Consider the following 20,296-nt stretch of genomic DNA (forward strand, 5'->3'; position numbering starts at 1 on the left):
GCCAGAGACTTCATCTTAAAATATTGGTACTCCACAAATTTGTTGAAAATCTTTAAATTCACAATCCAGGGAGAAACCACAGGACATTTTTATCCCCAAACATTAACAATGTCTGAGGTAAATAAAAAAGTGCTCAGTTTTTAAGATAAAGCTGGCTTTCTGAAGTTGTTCCCCCCATCCATGGGTGCTTTTCGTTTCGTATATGGTAAGTGGCTGGAATTCAGCAATGCTGTTTACTACCATACAGGTGATAATAAATTAGATGGACTATGTCATAGGTCTGCTACTATGTAAAGCCTGCAATGAAAAGTGTTATCCGGGTGGATTTCAACCCTGTTTTTCATATACATGTTAAAATGATACACTGCAAGAAAAAGATTTTAAAATAGACTCAGGAGCCTAATCTAAATATCCTTTATGAGCTTAATTTGATGATCAATAATACCTAGAGCAGGCAAGCAAGATCCAGCTGACAACCTCCTCTGAGAGTTACCTTAGCACTTTAGACATTCACTCGATATCCCTCCCCCCTTAGGTCTGTTAAAGTGCCAATAATCAATACCGGTACTCATCATCAGGCATAAGGATTTTTAAAAGAAACCACAGATTTATGGTATTGTTCTCAGAGAGCTGCTTAACTATACTGTTTAATTATAAATATCCATCATTCCATATTAAACACAGTGGACCACTTGCTTAAATTGCTTCTGTTGCCATTATTGAGAAATGAAAGGTTGTATCTTTGTTCAGCTTGCCGAAGATTCAATCTATCTTCCATGCATGTAAATGAATACTAGTGTCATTTTAAAAAAACCACAAGTATCAGTTTACATTTATCTACTAAATAGAAAGCTTTAAAAAACAAAAGTATATACTTCAAACAGTGTTTCTCTAAGACACATGTAGATCTTATATTCTTCACAACACTTCACTATATTTTGCATATACAAATACAAGAGCTATGCTGGTAATGTAGATTCCACGCCACCATGGGCGAAGTGACACACACTGTGTAGGTTTTGCTCCACAATCTGTTCCAGAATGACATGGGAAGGGCGAGATCTCTTACCCAGACTCTAAGTTTAGATCTATACCCAGTTTCCCATTGAATCCATATAAATGTATCTGGTTTTTAGGAACTTGTGTTGGGTCTAGGACCTTGCCTGAGCAATACATAGCCTCATAATCTTGCTGCCTGGCCCTGTTTCTGACATTCTGCTGCCCTGTGAATTTCTCTCTCCTGGTGTACCTATCTGCCTTCTTCAGGCTTTCTCCTTCCAATACCCTGATATCAGCCTGCTATAAACAGATTGTCTATCATGGATCTTGGCCCATTTGGCTTCTTCCGTTTATACTTCCAGTGTGACCTGTTTTTCTTATGTCTTTCTCAAAAGTACACAGAATACCAACATCATGTTTGTTACTGGCATGTTCCAAAATGCCTTTCCCTGATCTTGTTGGGGGCTTGCTATGTTCTGCAGCCTGTTCCTGGCAAGATGCCCTATGGCTCAGTTGCCGATAGACATGAGCGAAGGTGGCAGAGTTCACCCTTGCTTCAGCTCCCAAAGAGAGATTTATTTGTTCAGGATTATGGAGATGTGTTGCTGTTTTTGGTGTAATAAATTACAATACCTGTCAGTGAGTGGTGTAATCACCAAGCGCCCACTGTTGCCCAAGTATTCATAGCCATAGATAAATTCAGCATTCACTGCCCGGATATACAAATCATCTCTTGTCCAGTAGTACCTAATGATAAAGTCACATGCAAAATGCTATAGAAAGAAAACTGCAAGAGCTAACAAAGGGCTGCTTTTAACAACATCTGTTATCAGTTTGCAACACTGCAGACCTAATTTACTTGGCTGTATTTTGTTCACAGTAAACACTGCTTAGTCTTTGGTAAAAGTTGCATGTTTCATCTGCATACTATCTGAAAACGCAGCATTTAATGATTAAAAACATGTTACATATGCAGAAAAAAATGGTTTAGTGAATTTCACAGAAATTTCCCATAGCTACCAAAAACAAAAAACCCTGTGGCACTTCTCAATATCTGGAATAAAGTTCAGGGGAAGTGCCCAAAACACAACAACAGATGTTCTTACTTGTAAGGAAGTGATCTTTTTCAAGCAGGGTAACAGTAGGGACTCAGCAGCAGGAAAAGATTTAATGTAGTCCCAGAGTTTTTACAAGGCAAAGAGATGGCAGGGGTGAGTCTAGGAGCAAGGGCCAAGATTCACAAGTCCAAGATCAGTGAAAAGAAGTTCAAGACTGCACAGGAGCAGAGAGGTTCTTCCAATAAGTTCCCATGGCCACACGCCAAGCTTTAAAGCTGAGGCGGGGTGTGCCTGTTACTCAGGAGAAGCCCTATTTCTGCAGGAACCTCTAGCCTGCAGCCAGGTACTACATCTAGGTGGATGCATCTCCCTACTCTGGAGATGTCAGCTAGTACTGGCAGACAACCCCAGACCTGCCTCTTCCTCTGAATCCTCCTCAGTCACTCTAGGCTGCATCGCAAAGCCCTCCAGACTGCAACATCACTCTCTCCCCCAGAGGGGAGAGAGCAGCTGGGACTCCTGTCTCAACATTGGAACTAGATGTGTTCAGAGGGAGAGGAGGGCTTCCATCAGGCAGACTCTGTTTCACTGTTCCAGCCTCCCCCTCTTGTTCCTCCTTGACTTCCTCCGAAGTCTGCCATCCCAGGCCTGAGCTAGAAGGTACCGAGGGAATCATGATAGGAAAAAAAGGTTATATGAAACTGTCTTAGGAAGGGAGTGGTGTTGGGCTGGACAACAATTATAAGCAGGTGAAAATGCATGATGGTAATTGTAATGTCAGAGAGGCCTTTTCACACCATTATAATTATTCTCTCTCTTCAAGGCAGTGCGTTTCAGTATGCCTAGTCTGGCACATATACCTCATACTTGAGAAAAGCGAACTCTCCATGTTATTACTATACTATCCAGTAACCATGATTGCAAATACTAGGAAATCCCTCACCTGAGCTGGGAAATCCATTCGAAATCGTTCTCACTCATGACATTCTCCTCAATAAGTTTAGCTGCCACATCCTTGGCATGGACCTCAATCACAATGAGAGCAGATAACACTGTTCGCTGCATTCGAGAAAGCTTCCCTCGCACAAGAGCTACTAGATCGCTCAGCTGTGCAAGGAAAGCAAAATCAGTCAGTCTGTGCCTTGGAAAAATATCTCAGATCTATTTAGCAATTCTTTACTAGCAATGAGTTGAAATATGTAAGAAAATTGGTGTTCCTTAGGAGAAAAATAAAAGCCACTCCTCCCCAAGTTAAGTCTGGAGAAAGGAGGAGGAGGAAAAACAGATGAAGCAATGAAGGGAGGGCTGATGGGTGCTAACTTGCTCCTTCAAGAATTCTCAAAAACATTTGGAAAGACCCTTCTGCACCAAGATGGGTGGGTTCTGCCAATCTCTGTTATTATTTAATATATTTATATCCCACTCTTCTTCTTATAGGGCACTCAGGGCTTACAACAATGAAAATATGATTCAATAATCACAAAACATACAAAAGCATACAAGCTAAGAAAATGTTACAATCTAAAAGTGCAATCAACGTGCAGCAGCTTAAAAACGGCAACAGAAACGACACATCAAAAGCTTGTAGAAATAAAAACCTCTTTGGTTTTTGTCTGGAAGGCAACAGCAAGACAGCCAGTCACATCTACCAGGGGTATTCCAGAGTTCCCTGAAACAGCTCTGGGTGGTATTCAATTAACATGTCCCATCAGCACAAGGATTACCACTAGCGCAACAGGACTTTCTCCCTTCTCCTCCCCTTGCACATGCCCTGCATCCTCCCCAAATCTGTTCTAGAGGTTTGGAGGAACCCCTAGGAGATTTGTTAGGGAGGATGCAGAGGGAGGGGTGAAGTCCGTTGCAGTAGTGGTTATCCTTGCCGACAGGACTGAGACTAGTGCCACATTGGATGCAGCCCCATCTCTTGCGTTCACCTCATGGTCCAGCATAAAGGCATGGTGAGTAAGGCTCCAAAACATGTCTTAAAGCCCAAGCAGGATTACTAGGAAGCAGACAGTCCTTAAGGTAACCACATCCAAAACACTGCAGCTGAAAAAGGGTCTGACTTATATGCTCCAACTGTTGGGTGCCAGACAGAAGTCTGGCCACAGCATTTTGAAACCAACTGAAGTAGATGGAATACAGGTGAGGCAGAAAGACAAATGCTTCTCCACTTTTGATTGACTTTTCATCTGACTCAGGGTCAGGATTCTTATCACTCTACTGCATGGATGGGGAACCTCAAGCCCTGGGGCTAAATGTGGCCCTCTAGGCCTCTCTATTTGCCCCTTGGGACTCTCCCTAGGTAATACCCCCTTCCCAGGCCACATCCCTCACCGGCCCTGCTCCACACCCTCCTCAAGTGCTTTTGCCTGGCTGAAATCTTGGATAGCCGCTGCCAGTCAGTGGAGACAATACTGAACTAAACGGATCATGGTCTGACTCAGTATAAGGCAGCTTCCTATGTTCCTGTAAATGTGTTCTTAAACTGTAACAATGCTTGCCTGGATAGAGGCTGGAGAAATGTGTGTACGTAAAAACCTTTGACATTTGTGTTGCCAGAATGTAGCCTACAGTACAAAGGTAACAGCCGCACCTGTTGCTCCGCTCACTTTTCCTTCTGGCCCTGCCCACCACTAACATGTGCCCCCTGGAAGGTTCCCCACAAAGGAACACAGCTTTGGTCTACTGGGTGATATCAAAAGCAGGTTTTCAGCACAGAAAACTGAATCTAAGTATACAGTGAAGAGATATTTTTACCTGAGCACTTAGCTGGGGAAACAGTCTGGTGGACAAATCTCCAGCTTCCAGGGCCTCTGACACTTCTTTGGTCCAGTACGTTTGACATCCAGCAATGGTCACCTGACCTGGCCAGTCTAAGACCCATGTAGTCCGTGGTGTCTTTATTAAAAACATATTACCTTAATATTAAATACAGGGGAGAACTTTCTTTCCTTTTCATTACTGTTCGATGGCCAGGAATTAGCCAATTTTATATAAGATACTGTTCTATCTTCTAAGGTTGAATAGTTCATTTATCTTAAGATTGCTAGAACTTTTTATGATACAGTACTTGCAAATGCATACAAAATGTTTCAGAGATGCGGCTTCAACCTTTTACAGTGGGAATAGATGAAAATGGAATAAACATTTGTACATCCAAGGCTAATACTCTTTATGAAAACTAAAAGAACTTCACTGAAATCACCACAATTACAGTTATTTGATACCTTATCGTTTTACATATTAATTCTTCCCAAATTCCAGCCAGCTGAAACCAAATCCATACAATACTAAAATAATTATGACCAGCAGATCTTATGATATCAAGAAATTAGGGATTACAGGAATGGGAGATGATCAGCAGATGGATTATTTGAGGAGTACAGATGGGGTGATAATCACCTCCTCAGCTGATCTGCATTGATCAGCTGAAGAGATGGGCTGCGTGTATGTCCTGTTTTGTGTGTGTGTGTGAGGGAGAGACACACAGAGAGAGACTGTGTGTGACAGTGACTGGGTGGGTGGCCACTCCCAAAGCTGGCATGTGGCCCCACAGGGTCAGTGTGCCCTCAGGCCAGAACAGCCCCCCCCCAGTGTAGACAATACTGAGCTAGATGGACCAACAGTTGGTCCTGGGTCAACACTGCACCTGGAAGCTCAACCTGAAGTTGTGACCACGATAACAATGCTGCAGTCCTTTTTATCTGACTCAGCTGATAACCATCATTCATGACTTTGTAACTTCAACCCTAGATTTACTGCAATACATTTTGTGTTGGGTTTTGCTTGAGGCTATTTGAGAAGATTCAGCAGTTGAAGACAGTACTACTAGAAGCACAAGTTGTTGTTTATGACCTAAACAGTTTTGGCCCTATGCCACCCTTTCCCTCTTTTTTGCTATGTCTTGTTACACTCACTAAGCTCTTTGAATTTTCCTTCTTTTGGCCAAAGTCAGACAAAAGACACATGGAGTTCCTTAACCATGGAACTCTCTTTAGCTGAAGCTCCTCAAATCCTGGAGCTCTGAGTAACTTCCAGAAGTGTTGTAAGACTTTTAAAAACTATTATTACAGATTCTGGTGGCTAGGAACAAGATAATGTAGGGGTAGAGTTTTTAATAATTGTTGGGTTTTATATATTTCATTGTTTCCAACATATTGTTGCCAGGTTAAAAATTCAATGCAAAAATTAGGGTACACACCACCTCCTCTGACATTCATTTCGCTTACATCTGCCATCCCTATCTAGATAACACATTGCAAGAATGATCCAAGAAGATGAAAGATGTTTATCCCAAACAGACTTCTATGAGACAGAAGTAGGAACACAGTCACATGCACCATTAAGATCCAAGCATACAGATGAAAAGCACTTCAATGATCGGTCAGCTGAGATGGCTCTCAGTTGGTTCTTAAGATGAAAATCACAAACGCCATGAACAATGTTCATTTCCACAGTGAAGTTTGCATAGTTCTATGCAAGACACTTACACGTGGATAAACCTTGATTGCCCTTTCAATATTGTCTCGCACACTGGCCTTCATGACCTTCTCAACTTCCAGCAGCCAGTCTTCCACGTTGCCCGTAGGATAAATGGGAGAGAAAAGTTTTACTTCTTCCCCTTCTGCAGAATACATGTGTGTAATTTGGAGATCTTCCTGAAAGAGTAGCTAGTGAGAGGAAGCACAGCATGAGATGCCAAGTGAGAGAATTCCCTTCCCTTCCCTGCTTTGCACAAGGAACTATATCATAAGGGGTCAAAAGCAAATATAGTCACCTTCATTGCCCTAAGTTCAAGTCAGCTGAAACTGACTCTGCAAATGTTCATTAACTGATTCCCTCGATGTTTATTCATATACAAAGGCATATATTTCAGCATATAAACACTGTATTGCTCGATTGTTGCTTAAATATATTTTTGTGATTCGGTTCATGGGCTCCTCTGAAGTGGCCAGCTGGCTTGCAATACAGTGATTGTGTGGTCATAATTCACTGAGAACTGATATATATCTCATAATCATAGAGACCATATTCCAAGCATGCAGTCCTGCGATCAACTTTTTTCATGAATCTCGATAAAACTAGTTGTTATTACAATCATGCTGGCATAACAGAACCTGTATGCTCCATCTCTCCGTGACTCTTCACAATACAAGCAGGATCTGCCCCCTGCCCCAAGAAGAATGGCTATTATTTACCCGAATAGAAAAAAGGAGGGGTGCGAACCCTGAATGCCAAAGGAGGGAGTATCAATATGTTTATTGTATATTTTCTTAGAAGAAGTAGCTTATAATATAAAATGCCCAACGCGTTTCAGCCCATCAAGGGCTTTCATCAGGGGCTACAATCCAACAGAAAAACATAATCAGGACAGACATATATAACATTCATTATAACTGTTGAAATCCTTTACGTTATATTATTAAAACTCATATTTTTTACAAAAATTCTTTACAAGAACTTTTTTCTTTTTGGGAAACACCCATTCAGCTCACCCACATTTACAAAGAAATGAAAGTGTAAATATATAAAAATAATGCATGTAATTCTTTTAAAAATCATCTCAAATATTGCAAAATAGCAGAGTTTACTCACATGATAGTTGCTAAAAGCTCTATATACAGGGTGAAGAAAATATATATTTACAAAAAACTATAATATAAGCCAGAAAAAACTGTTTATATATTTTCTTCACCCTTACATAAAAGTCTCTTCCAGGTGCACTTAATTTTACATTTAAAGGTCAAATCAATTAACCTTGTTTGTTGTGATTGGTGGAAATAGTCGAGTATAAGGCCATATATATGTTCCCTCTTGCCTGTAAGAACCATTAGAGAATTTACTTGATTGCTCCAGTATAGTAATTTCGCATCTGTATATAGAGCATTATTTTTATATATTTACACTTTCATTTCTTTGTAAATGTGGGTGAGCTGAATGGGTATTTCCCAAAAAGAAAAAAGTTCTTGTAAAGAATTTTTGTAAAAAATATGAGTTTTAATAATATAACGTAAAGGATTTCAACAGTTATAATGAATGTTATATATGTCTGTCCTGATTATGTTTTTCTGTTGGATTGTAGCCCCTGATGAAAGCCCTTGATAGGCTGAAACGCGTTGGGCATTTTATATTATAAGCTACTTTTTCTAAGAAAATATACAATAAACATACTGATACTCCCTCCTTTGGCATTCAGGGTTCACACCCCTCCTTTTTTCTACACGTCATTGTATGCCTTCTACCTTCCTTTCTACTATTATTTACCCGAGCAATATTCTCAAAACACTTGCGGAGATGAGGCTGCACGGCCGTGGGGTCCTTGGTCTGAGAGAGTATTTCTAACAGCTCATCATCGGAAAGGAAGTAAAATCTGGAAAGAAAAAAGACTCATGTTTTTCCCTGGTCTCTAGCTTTGCTGCCAATAAAATCACTACAAGATTAAATACTGAACATCACCTTTAAAGTGTTCGTCACAATCCTAAAGGCATTTACTTCAGAGCAGAAAGATTTTGCTAGTGGTTATTATGGGAGTGGGGAGAGATGATTTTGCCCCTGAAAGAATCTGAGTGCACAAGACCTCCAAACAACTTGACATAGCATCAAGAGGGAAGATTAACACCCATTCTTCCCCCTGGATATTTCCTGAATGTTATAAAATAAGTGCTGTAGGTGTCACTCGGAACAAAAATGGGAAAAGGCCTCTTCCTAGTTCTACAAATTGCAGGTCCTCCACCAGAAGCGGATGGGAAGAGTCACTTATACTCCTCTGAGAAGAAAAAAAAGGACCTACTCCACAAGGAGTAAAATCCCTTTATTACCTACCCATAAATCATTATGCCCTTCTAGTCTTGTGATTTACAGGCATGGAACCATAGCACATACATTTAAAACTTATTTGCATGTTTACTTGCCTATAGGGCACTTATGTAGTAGCAGGAATGAGGCCATGCTTTTGATCCTATACCTGGTGTTATGTCCCCATCACTAATCCACCCAGGATCTTTGTGTGTTGACTGCGAATGAAAGGAATCCTTACTGCAAACAGGTGCTCTTGCGGAAAGGGTCCCTTGCAGACAGCCACACCAAGTGTGTGGTTGTCAGAGGATAGCATTAGCATGACAACACTGGGGATGGCCCACGGAGCCCAGCTCCACTTCTGCTGCTACATATGAGTACATGGGCTACATGTGGGTAATGCAATTCACTATGGTGATGATGACCTACAGTATTTAGTTCTCTACAATAAATTGGCTTCCTTTCACCACCGTTCTAAACTGTGAACAGTCACTGAATTCAAATTCACAGTGAATTCAAATGTTAACATACTCTCCGCAAGAAAGAATCAAGAATTAAGTTTATTACTTCTTGCCCCCCACAACTCTTCTCCTTTCTGAGATGCTATTGTCCAAAACTACGGTGGTGTAGGGGTGTCCTCATACTTTCTTCATTCCTAAAATTCTATTCCTAAGTTGTCATTTTGAACTTCACTTCTGCATGGTTTGTCTCCTCTCAGATATAAAGGCTGAATGGAACAGTTTCAGAACATAAAAGTTCTCAAATGAGGCTGAGAAGAAAGCTTCAAGCAGCGTACCCAGACAGCTCCTCCAGCTCTCTCCTACTGCCCCAAGAAGTATGCTGAAGTACAACCTCACGTCATGCAATTACCTTGGGAAAGATCCTCTCTTGGTCTCCAAGTATTCACTTAGACCTTTCTGTACCAGGTCCAGTAGCTTATTACATTCCCGCAGCTTTTCCAACAACCTGGGATCGGGACACACGTTAATCACCTGGGAACAGCATAAACGACAACTGTTAGTCCTGCTAGCACCTGAAGAGACTAGTCACAGGAACAGCTAGAAGCAAAGAATAATGAATAACATTTAAAATAGCAATGGACTCTGCATTTTGTAGCCAACTTCAAGGGAGCATTGGTTATAAGAATTCTGGCATTATACTATGCACCAAAGTGCCCTCGCATTGATAAATGAGATTTAGAGCAGTAAATGGAGGAATGAAGAACAACTAGCTACACCTCAAAGCATTTTACAGAGATCAAAGCTAGAAAATATTTTGAGAAGCTTTATACATAGAGATCAAAATGTAAGACATTGGGGCTGACAGGCCACCCACACTGAGACGTAGGTGGTGGGAGAAGAAGTAGCTGACATTATCCCTTGGGTAAGAAGACAGACATGCTGCAAAAGTACTAGAACTTCAGCCAATGGCTTAATTCATATAATCCTCAAAACCATGGCTTGGAGAATAAAAGAAGGTGCTGCAGGCTCGCTTACTTGCTCTTTCCCTTTCATGTGCAGATTCCATTTGGGGGTTTCTTCTAGCCATAATGTGCTATGGCATTTGAGCTGAGCAACTGAAGTTAGGGCTCATCTCCAAATCTTGGTTTGCAAACCAACTTCAATGATGTTAACGACAGTTTGCCCAATGCAAACGTCATAGCAAATTATCATTAGCACTATCATAGAAACAGAGGATGAAATTGGCATGTGAGAGGGAAGAAGGGAAAGGGAGAGGGGAGGTAGGAGCGTAGGAGCCTGCAGTACTTTCCTGGTCCTGCAAATCATGGAGGACATTTCCGAGTCAGACCCTGATGCCTCTATACATAATATAAACACAGATGTCTTTGGAGGAATACAAGATAAGAAAAAAAATAGTCCTTAGTAACTCTAATTTTTCTTGTGCAAAATGCATTCAAGGCTATTGCAAAATAGTATTTACATTTTTGAACAGAGTCAGGTCACATGAGTAGACATAACCTCACCTCTCTGTTCTCATTGGCATTCTTCATAATCTTTCTCCATGTCCTCTCCATAGTTTGGTAGCGTTTGCTTTCCACTGGCAACTGTCTGTTGATGTCTTCAGAGCTGAAAATGGGCTCCAGATATAGCCAGGAACGCTGGCAGGTGAGCCATTCTTCCAAGACATCCTGGTGAGAATGCATGCATATCAGGAAAAGCACCCTAATAGGGCAATCCTATACTTTCTCCTATACATTGTCTGTTTCTCACTTTTCTGATCTTAAATTCTGCTCTCCACACTTCTGCAGCAATTTGATGTTTTTATTTTAAAATCCTCAAGAAAATTCTTCAGCATTTTAGTGCAAATTTCTCCTAATAAATGTTTTTGTATGCAATTTTGTTTAATGTACATATTTTTGCAAGCAATTTATCCTAATATAATGCATTTTGTATGTTATTTTCACCAGTATATTCATTTTATGCATACTTCCCCCTAATATATGGATTTTTGTAACATTGCTTGGTAGGAGAATGGCATCACAAAATTTGGATAAGTGCGAATTTTGAAGGATGGCTATGTTTCGGTTCTCTCGTTTTGGAAAGTGCAAATTTGATAGATTCGTCTTTAAATGCAAACTGAATCAAATTTGTCTCCCATACCTTCTTCACAATAAATGTCCTAAAATGAAAAATAAAAACTGCAACTTTTGGGAAAGATCCATGTATTTCACAATACAAACTTTATTGCTCATAGCCAAAGGCCAACACAATCCAAAATTAAAAGAAGCACAAAATATATACAGAAATAAACAGACAAACATACTATAATAATGACTTCAATACCATCCCTACAGGTCAAAAAACCCTCTCCAATCTACAAGGGTTACAATGAAAAGAATTTTAAAGTCTCAGATATAGCCCTAAAACATTAAGCATCAAAGAGTTTGATCAAAAACATAGGAGCCCTCACTGTCTTTTATATGTGACAAATCTTGCAACCCTCCATGTATTAAACAAATAATTGCCTGCAAGAAGAAAACATAGGAGACCCAGTGCCTGCAGGAGGAAGAGACCATCGCCCAAGGGAAGGAGAGGCTGCTGCTGCTGTGCTGCTGCTGCTGCTGCTGCTGCTGTGGGACCACCACCTCCACCACCCTTCCCTGAGGGACTTCTGCCTGGCAGGACCAGGCCCCAGGTACCCAGCCAGCCAGGACTGATTCTCACCACCTGTCCCTCTCTGGAGGGATACATAAGCCGGCTGGCTGAGGTGGCCTGGGAGACCCAGTGCCTGCAGGAGGAAGAGACCATCGCCCAAGGGAAGGAGAGACTGCTGCTGCTGTGCTGCTGCTGCTGCGGGACCACCACCTCCACCACCCTTCCCTGAGGGACTTCTGCCTGGCAGGACCAGGCCCCAGGTACCCAGCCAGCCAGGACTGATTCTCACCACCTGTCCCTCTCTGGAGGGATACATAAGCCGGCTGGCTGAGGTGGCCTGGGAGACCCAGTGCCTGCAGGAGGAAGAGACCATCGCCCAAGGGAAGGAGAGGTTGCTGCTCTTGCTGCTTTCTTTCTGGGTGCTTATATGAATGCATGTTGTGAGTGAGTGTGTATTTTATGTATTTGAGTTTTTTGTATTTTTCTTTTTGTATTTATAGTTTATAATGTGCCTGGGGAAGAGATCTTTCCATCTAGAGGGAGACATGAGGGGCCCCCAATTGCCGTAGTGACGGGCAGAGGGAGGTATGGTGTTTTGAGAAGGACGTGCCAGGTAAGGGGAACGCGGCCCAGACATGTTGTGGCTGTGCCTTATTCCGGTCCTTCTCATACCCACAGGGTTGTTGGTTGCCCTCTCAGCCAACTCTCAGATCTCCAGCTGCTGCTTTTTAATGCCAGATCGGTTCATAATAAAAAACCCCTTGTCCATGATTTGATTATGGACAAGGCAGCCGATCTGGCATGCATAACCGAGACCTGGGTGGGCGAACAGGGAGGAGTTAGTCTCTCCCAGATCTGCCCACTGGGGTATTTGGTTCAGCATCATGGTAGATCTGAGGGTCGGGGAGGTGGGGTTGCTGTGGTCTGTAAGAGTTCCATCTCACTCACCAAGCACCATGTCCATACAATTACTGGTCTGGAATGTTTGCACCTTGTGTTGGGCCAGAGGGACAGACTAGGAATCCTTTTGGTGTACCGCCCACCTTGCTGCCCAGTGGCTTCCTTAACTGAGTTGACGGAAGTGGTCTCGGAGGTATTGTTGAGATCCCCTAGACTATTAGTACTGGGGGATGTCAACATTCATGCCGAGGCTACTTTGTCTGGGGCGGCTCAGGACTTCATGGACTCCATGACAACCATGGGGCTGTCCCAATATGTTAGTGGCCCAACACATATATCGGGGCATACACTCGACCTTATTTTTGTTACTGGACATGGGGATAGTGATTTGGATGTGGGGAGTTTTACATCTCTCCCTTTGTCATGGACAGATCACTGCTTGCTGAAGTTTAGACTTTCAGCGACCTTTTCCCTCCGCAAGGGTGGGGGACCTATTAAATTGGTCCGCCCCCGGAGACTAATGAATCCTGAAGGTTTTCAAAGGGCTCTGGGGAATTTTCCGGCTGATAGGACCGGCGCTCCGGTTGAAGCCCTGGTTAATCTGTGGAATGCGGAGATGGCCCGGGCTGTCGACACGATCGCTCCTGCGCGCCCTCTCCTTTGCAGAGCTCATTCAGCTCCTTGGTATACTCCAGAGTTGAGGGCGATGAAGCAAGATAGGAGGCGGCTTGAGCGGAGATGGAGACGAACTCCTGATGAATGCAACTATACGCTGGTTTGTGCTTTCACCAAGCGGTATATAGGAGCGGTGACGGCGGCGAAAAAACAATATTTCGCCGCCACTATTAAGGCATCTCTCTCCCGCCCAGCGGAGCTTTTTAGAGTTGTCCAAGGGCTACTCCATCTAGGCCTTCAGGACACTGTAGATACTTCGGTGGCCCGCTGCAATGAGTTTGCTGAGCACTTCCAGCATAAGATCTTACGCATTCGTCGGGACCTAGACTCTCATTTTATAGCAGTTAACCCTAGTGAGGTGTCTGGTGCACAGTCTTATCATGTTTTGTTGGATGAGTTTCAGTCGGTTCAGTTCGAGGACGTGGACAAGGTGCTTGGACAGGTACGTGCAACCACTTCGGTACTAGATCCTTGCCCCTCTTGGCTAATAAAAACTGGCAAGGAGGGAACAGTTGGCTGGGCCAGGGAAGTGATAAATGCCTCCTTGTGAGAGGGAGTGGTCCCTGGCTGTCTGAAGGAGGCAGCAGTGAGACCACTCCTGAAAAAGCCTTCCCTGGACCCAGAGGATTTCAGCAGCTACAGACCAGTGGCAAATGTTCCATATCTCGGCAAGATCTTGGAACGAGTGGTTGCTGACCAGCTCCAGGCGCTATTGGATGAAACCAATTATCTAGATCCATTTCAATCGGGTTTCAGGCCCGGTTTCGGCACTGAGACGGCCTTGGTCGCCCTGTTTGATGATCTATGTCGGGAGAGAGACAGAGGGAGTGTAACTCTGTTGATTCTCCTTGATCTCTCAGCGGCTTTTGATACCATCGACCATGGTATCCTTCTGGAGAGGCTTGCGGAGTTGGGAGTTGGAGGCACTGCGTGACAGTGGTTCCGCTCCTACTTGGCAGGCCGTCTCCAGAAGATAGTGCTTGGGGAACATTGCTCGACACCGTGGGTACTCCAATGTGGGGTCCCGCAGGGTTCGGTTTTGTCTCCCATGCTTTTTAACATCTATATGAAGCCGTTGGGTGCGGTCATCAGGAGTTTTGGAGTGCGTTGTCACCAGTACGCTGATGACACGCAGCTCTACTTCTCCTTTTCATCTTCCTCAGGTGAGGCGGTCAATGTGCTGAACCGTTGCCTGGACGCGACAATGGACTGGATGAGAACTAACAAACTGAGACTCAATCCTGATAAGACTGAGATGCTGTTGGTGGATGGTTTTTCCAATCAGATGGTGGATACATATCCTGTCCTGGATGGGGTTACACTCCCCCTAAAGGAACAGGTTCGTAGTCTGGGAGTCGTTCTAGACTCTTCCCTGTCACTTGAGGCTCATGTAGCCTCTGTGGCACGGAATGCGTTCTACCAACTTCGATTGGTAGCCCAGCTACGTCCCTACCTGAGTAAGGAGGATCTTACATTAGTAGTACATGCTCTGGTAACCTCACGTTTGGATTACTGTAATGCGCTCTACGTAGGGCTACCTCTGAAGACGGTTCGGAAGCTACAGCTAGTGCAAAATGCGGCGGCCAGACTGCTAACAAGAACGAAGCGGTCTGACCATATAACACCTGTTTTGGCCCGCTTGCACTGGCTTCCAATACGCTTCCGGGCCAAATTCAAAGTGTTGGTATTAACCTATAAAGCCTTATATGGCGCGGGACCTCAATATCTGTCGGAACGCCTCTCCCGCTATGAACCGGCTCGTACACTACGGTCTGCTACGAAGGCCCTCCTCCAGGTCCCGACTCATAGGGAGGCCCGGAGGGCAGTGACAAGATCAAGGGCCTTCTCAGTGGTGGCCCCCGAACTATGGAATAGTCTCCCCGAGGAGGTTCGCCTGGCGCCGACACTATCATCCTTTCGGCGCCAGGTTAAAACCTTTCTCTACTCCGAGGCATTTTAATTTTTTTTGTTAATGATTGTAATGTTTGTAATTTGATTTTAGCCTTTGCTGTTTTTAGATTGTGAAATTTGATTTTAGACTGATGTTTTGTATTATATTGTATTTTATTGTATCTATGTTCACTGCCCAGAGAGCTATTGCTAGTCGGGCGGTATATAAGTTTTAAAAATAAAATAAATAAATAATAATATCCTTCCTAGGCTTGGCCTGTTAGCAAGGGACTATAGAAAGAACAGAACATAAGAAGAGCCTGCTGGATCAGGCCAGTGGCCCATCTAGTCCAGCATCCTGTTCTCACAGTGGCCAACCAGGTGACTGGGGGAAGCCCGCATGCAGGACCCGAGTGCTAGAACACTCTCCCCTCCTGAGGCTTCCGGCAACTGGTTTTCAGAAGCATGCTGCCTCTGACTAGGGTGGCAGAGCACAGCCATCATGGCTAGTAGCCATTGATAGCCCTGTCCTCCATGAATTTGTCTAATCTTCTTTTAAAGCCATCCAAGCTGGTGGCCATTACTGTATCTTGTGGGAGCAAATTCCATAGTTTAACTATGCGCTGAGTAAAGAAGTACTTCCTTTTGTCTGTCCTGAATCTTCCAACACTCAGCTTCTTTGAATGTCCATGAGTTCTAGTATTATGAGAGAGGGAGAAGAACTTTTCTCTATCCACTTTCTCAATGCCATGCATAATTTTATACACTTCTATCATGTCTCCTCTGACCCGCCTTTTCTCTAAACTAAAAAGCCCCAAATGCTGCAACCTTTCCTCGTAAGGGAGTCGCTCCATCCCCTTGATCATTCTGGTTGCCCTCTTCTGAACCTTTTCCAACTCTATAATATCCTTTTTGAGATGAGGCGACCAGAACTGTACACAGTATTCCAAATGCGGCCGTACCATAGAATTATACAACGGCATTATGATATCGGATGTTTTATTTTCAATACCTTTCCTAATTATTGCTAGCATGGAATTTGCCTTTTCCACAGCTGCCACACACTGGGTTGACATTTTCATCGTGCTGTCCACTACAACCTCGAGGTCTCTCTCCTGGTCAGTCACAGCCAGTTCAGACCCCATGAGCGTATATGTGAAATTCAGATTTTTTGCTCCAATATGCATAATTTTACACTTGTTTATATTGAATTGCATTTGCCATTTTTCCACCCATTCACTCAGTTTGGAGAGGTCTTTTTGGAGCTCTTCGCAATCCCTTTTTGTTTTAACAACCCTGAACAATTTAGTATCGTCAGCAAACTTGGCCACTTCACTGCTCACTCCTAATTCTAGGTCATTAATGAACAAGTTGAAAAGAAATCAACCATAGGAATGATATATAAAGGACAACTTACACTGCAATCCTATTCTCAGAAGTAAATCCATTATGTTCAATAAGCTTTGCTCCCTCAAAAATGTGTTTTAGATTGCAGCTTTAGTATCTATCTTCTTGAACTTGGTATATCAATGAACCCCTCCTCCAAAGTCAGTGGTCACACATACATCTCAAGGCTGTACAGGGAAAGGGTCATATATTTAGGGAATAAGTATTTCTATCTGATACATGCCATGCAAGAAGACTGAGTTGCAAACTCAACTTACATCATTTAAATAAAATATTTGGAATGAAATCCAGACATTTATGATAGAGCACAGCAAAACACAACAAGATGCAAAAAACGAATTGAAAAAGGAGTAAATTAGCTCAATTTTATGTGTGTGCCAAGTCCCAAAGTCCTTGAACAATTATTGAAACATGTCCAACTTTCAAGGGTATCAGTATCTTTAACAGCTGACAACAAATACCAGAAGTTGTAGTTATAATGAAGGGATTTTGGCTGCAATCCTTTTGCAGTACTTCTGCTGTTTAAATCCCACTAAGTCAAGACATTGTTAAAATTCTTATACTAGTAAGAAGCAATAAAATAGTACTCATGTTTGTTTTGTTTAAGAAATAATATTAGACTTTTTAAATGAGCTTATAAATTTACTTCAGTGGGAATGGCACTAAATTCACTAATAGGCAAAAAAAACCTCTTGCCGTTTAAGAATGTACCTACAGCCAACAGATATTTCTATCAAACTTTAAAAAGCAGGAAAATTGGGCACCTCTAGTGAATGCACCAGGGCAGCAGGAGATCTGACCTCCTCTCTGAGATATTGTACTGCCCTTGTTGTTGTTATGTGCCTTCAAGTTCATTATGACTTATGGCGACCCTATGAATCAGCGACCTCCAATATCATCTGTTATCATAGAATCATAGAACAGTAGAGTTGGAAAGGGCCTATAAGACCATCAAGTCCAATCCCCTGCTCAATGCAGGAATCCAAATCAAAGCATTCCTGACAGATGGCTGTCCAGCTGCCTCTTGAATGCCTCCAGGGTCGGAGAGCCCACTACCTCTCTAGGTAATTGATTCCATTGTCGTATGGCTCTAACAGTTAGGAAGTTTTTCCTGATGTCCAGTTGAAATCTGGCTTCCTGCTACTTGAGCCTATTATTCCGTGTCCTCCGCTCTGGGATGACTGAGAAGAGATCTCGTCCCTCCTCTGTGTGACAACCTTTCATGTACTTGAAGAGTGCTATCATAGTCTTCTCTTCTCCAGGCTAAATATGCCCAGTTCTTTCAGTCTCTCCTCATATGGCTTTGTTTCCAGTCCCCTGATCATCCTTGTTGCCTTCTTCTGAACCTGTTCAAGTTTGTCTGCATCCTTCTTGAAGAACTGGACACCGTATTCAAGATGAGGCTTAACCAGTGCCAAACAGAGGGGAACTAATACTTCACGCCGTTTGGAAACTATACTTCTGTTAATGCAGCCTAATATAGCGTTTGCCTTTTTTGCAGTCACATCACACTGTTGGCTCATATTCATCTTATAACTGTACATTTGGTTTCTTTTTCCTAAGTGTAGAACTTTACATTTATCCCTGTTGAATTTCATTCTGTAGTTTTCAGCCCAATGCTCCAGCCTATCAAGGTCCCTTTGAATTTTGTTTCTGTCTTCCACAGTATTAGCTATGCCCCCCAATTTTGTATCATCTGGAAATTTGATAAGCATGCTCTGTACCTCCTCATCCAAGTCTTTAATAAAACTGTTGAAGGCACCGGGCCCAGGACTGAGCCCTGTGGTACCCCACACATTACTTCCGCCCAGTTTGAGAAGGAACCATTGATAAGCACTCTTTGAGTACGATTCTGGAGCCAACTGTGGATCCACCTAATAGTTGTTCCATCCAGTCCACATTGAGCTAGCTGCTAATCAGAATATCATGGGGCACTTTGTCAAAAGCTTTGCTGAAGTCGAGATATATTATGTCCACAGCATTCCCACAGTCTACAAGGGAGGTTACCCGATCAAAAAATGAGATAAGATTAGTTTGGCAGGATTTGTTCTTCATAAATCCGTGTTGGCTCCTAGTAATCACTGCATTGTTTTCAAGGTGCTTACAGATTGACTGCTTTATAATCTGCTCCAGAGTTTTTCCAGGGATTGATGTTAGGCTGACTGGTCTGTCATAGAGCTCAAGTCACCCCTCACGGTGGAGACCATAGACGGGCGGCCACTGAAGTCGGAAGCGATCACCAGATCAACTGAGTGTGCAAGTGCCCGGACATGTGGAGCAGTTGTCGTTCTATCTTGCATCCTTGCTCCTGTTCCCAGTGGTGCTGGGAATGACCTGGTTGGCTCAACACAATCCTGTTATTTCCTGGAAGGAGGCTAGAGTGACGTTCCAGTCAGACTATTGTGAACAGCACTGCCAACCCCCTGAGGATCCAACACCCCTGATGCTGGGCTGCTGCATCCCCGTCTGAGGAGACACACCTGCCTGCAAATTATCAGGATTACAAGGGCATGTTTGACAAAAAGGAAGTGGACCAGCTGCCCCCTCACCACCCTTACAACTGCACAATAGACTTGCTGCCTGGGGCTAGTATTCCGTTGGGGTGAATCTACTCCTTGTCAGAGTCGGAGCTGGCTGCGCTACGGGAGTTTCTGGACACTAGCCTGCAGAGAGGATTCATACGCCCATCCCTATTGCCCACAGGGGAGTCACTGTTGTTTGTCAAAAAGAAGAATGGGGAGTTATGCCCATGCCAGGATTATTGAGAGCTGAATAAGATCACCATTCCCAATCGGTACCCCCTGTTTAATTGAGGAAATGCTGGAGCGCTTGCGCTCCAGCAAAACCTACACCAAACTGGATTTATGCAGTTAAACCTTGGTCTGAATTAAGGAGGGGGACGAATGGAAGACGGCTTTTAAAACACGCTATGGACATTTTGAATATTTAGTCACGCCTTTTGGACTATTTAACACTCCAGCTATCTTCCAAAATCTTATGAATGACATCTTTCAGGACTATTTGGATCTCTTCGTGGTAGTTTATTTGGATGACATCCTCTTTTACTTGGATTCCCGCGATCAGCACGAGGAGCACATAAGGGCTGTGCTACAAAGACTCAGAGAGGATCACCTGTACGCCAAGTTGGAGACGTGCGGGTTTGACCTGACCACTTTGGACTTCTTGGGTTATTGGATCTCTCCCGTGGGAGTCAAAATGGATCCGGAGAAAGTGACTGTGTACTCTCTTGGCAGCCCCCAAAGACCAAAAAGGACCTCCAGCAATTTTTGGGGTTTGCCAACTACTACTGTCACTTCATCACTGCTTTCTCCAACAAGACAACCCCCCTTACTGACTGCCTGAAAGGTTTGGGGCCCTTTCGGTGCATTAACACAGCTCAACAAGTGCTTGAGGAGCTGAAGCAGCTCTTCACCTCAGAAACAATACTCTAGC

At 43.3% G+C, this 20,296-nt stretch overlaps 1 protein-coding gene across 4 annotated transcripts in view; it reads right to left on the bottom strand.

The window, feature by feature from the left end:
* DNAH1 (dynein axonemal heavy chain 1) overlaps window positions 1-20,296 on the bottom strand; it is a 220,996-nt gene that overhangs the window by 118,211 nt on the left and 82,489 nt on the right. For all 4 annotated transcript variants that reach the window (XM_061617932.1, XM_061617931.1, XM_061617930.1 and 1 more), the window contains 7 exons: window positions 10,840-11,004; window positions 9,726-9,847; window positions 8,325-8,430; window positions 6,551-6,730; window positions 4,818-4,958; window positions 3,001-3,164; window positions 1,633-1,746 (listed from right to left, as the gene is read on the bottom strand). In XM_061617932.1, the coding sequence (XP_061473916.1) occupies window positions 1,633-1,746; window positions 3,001-3,164; window positions 4,818-4,958; window positions 6,551-6,730; window positions 8,325-8,430; window positions 9,726-9,847; window positions 10,840-11,004 (992 nt within the window). The remainder of the gene's footprint in view (window positions 1-1,632; window positions 1,747-3,000; window positions 3,165-4,817; window positions 4,959-6,550; window positions 6,731-8,324; window positions 8,431-9,725; window positions 9,848-10,839; window positions 11,005-20,296) is intronic.

Source organism: Rhineura floridana, chromosome 3, assembly GCF_030035675.1.
Source record: "Rhineura floridana isolate rRhiFlo1 chromosome 3, rRhiFlo1.hap2, whole genome shotgun sequence".
Taxonomy (NCBI): domain Eukaryota; kingdom Metazoa; phylum Chordata; class Lepidosauria; order Squamata; family Rhineuridae; genus Rhineura; species Rhineura floridana.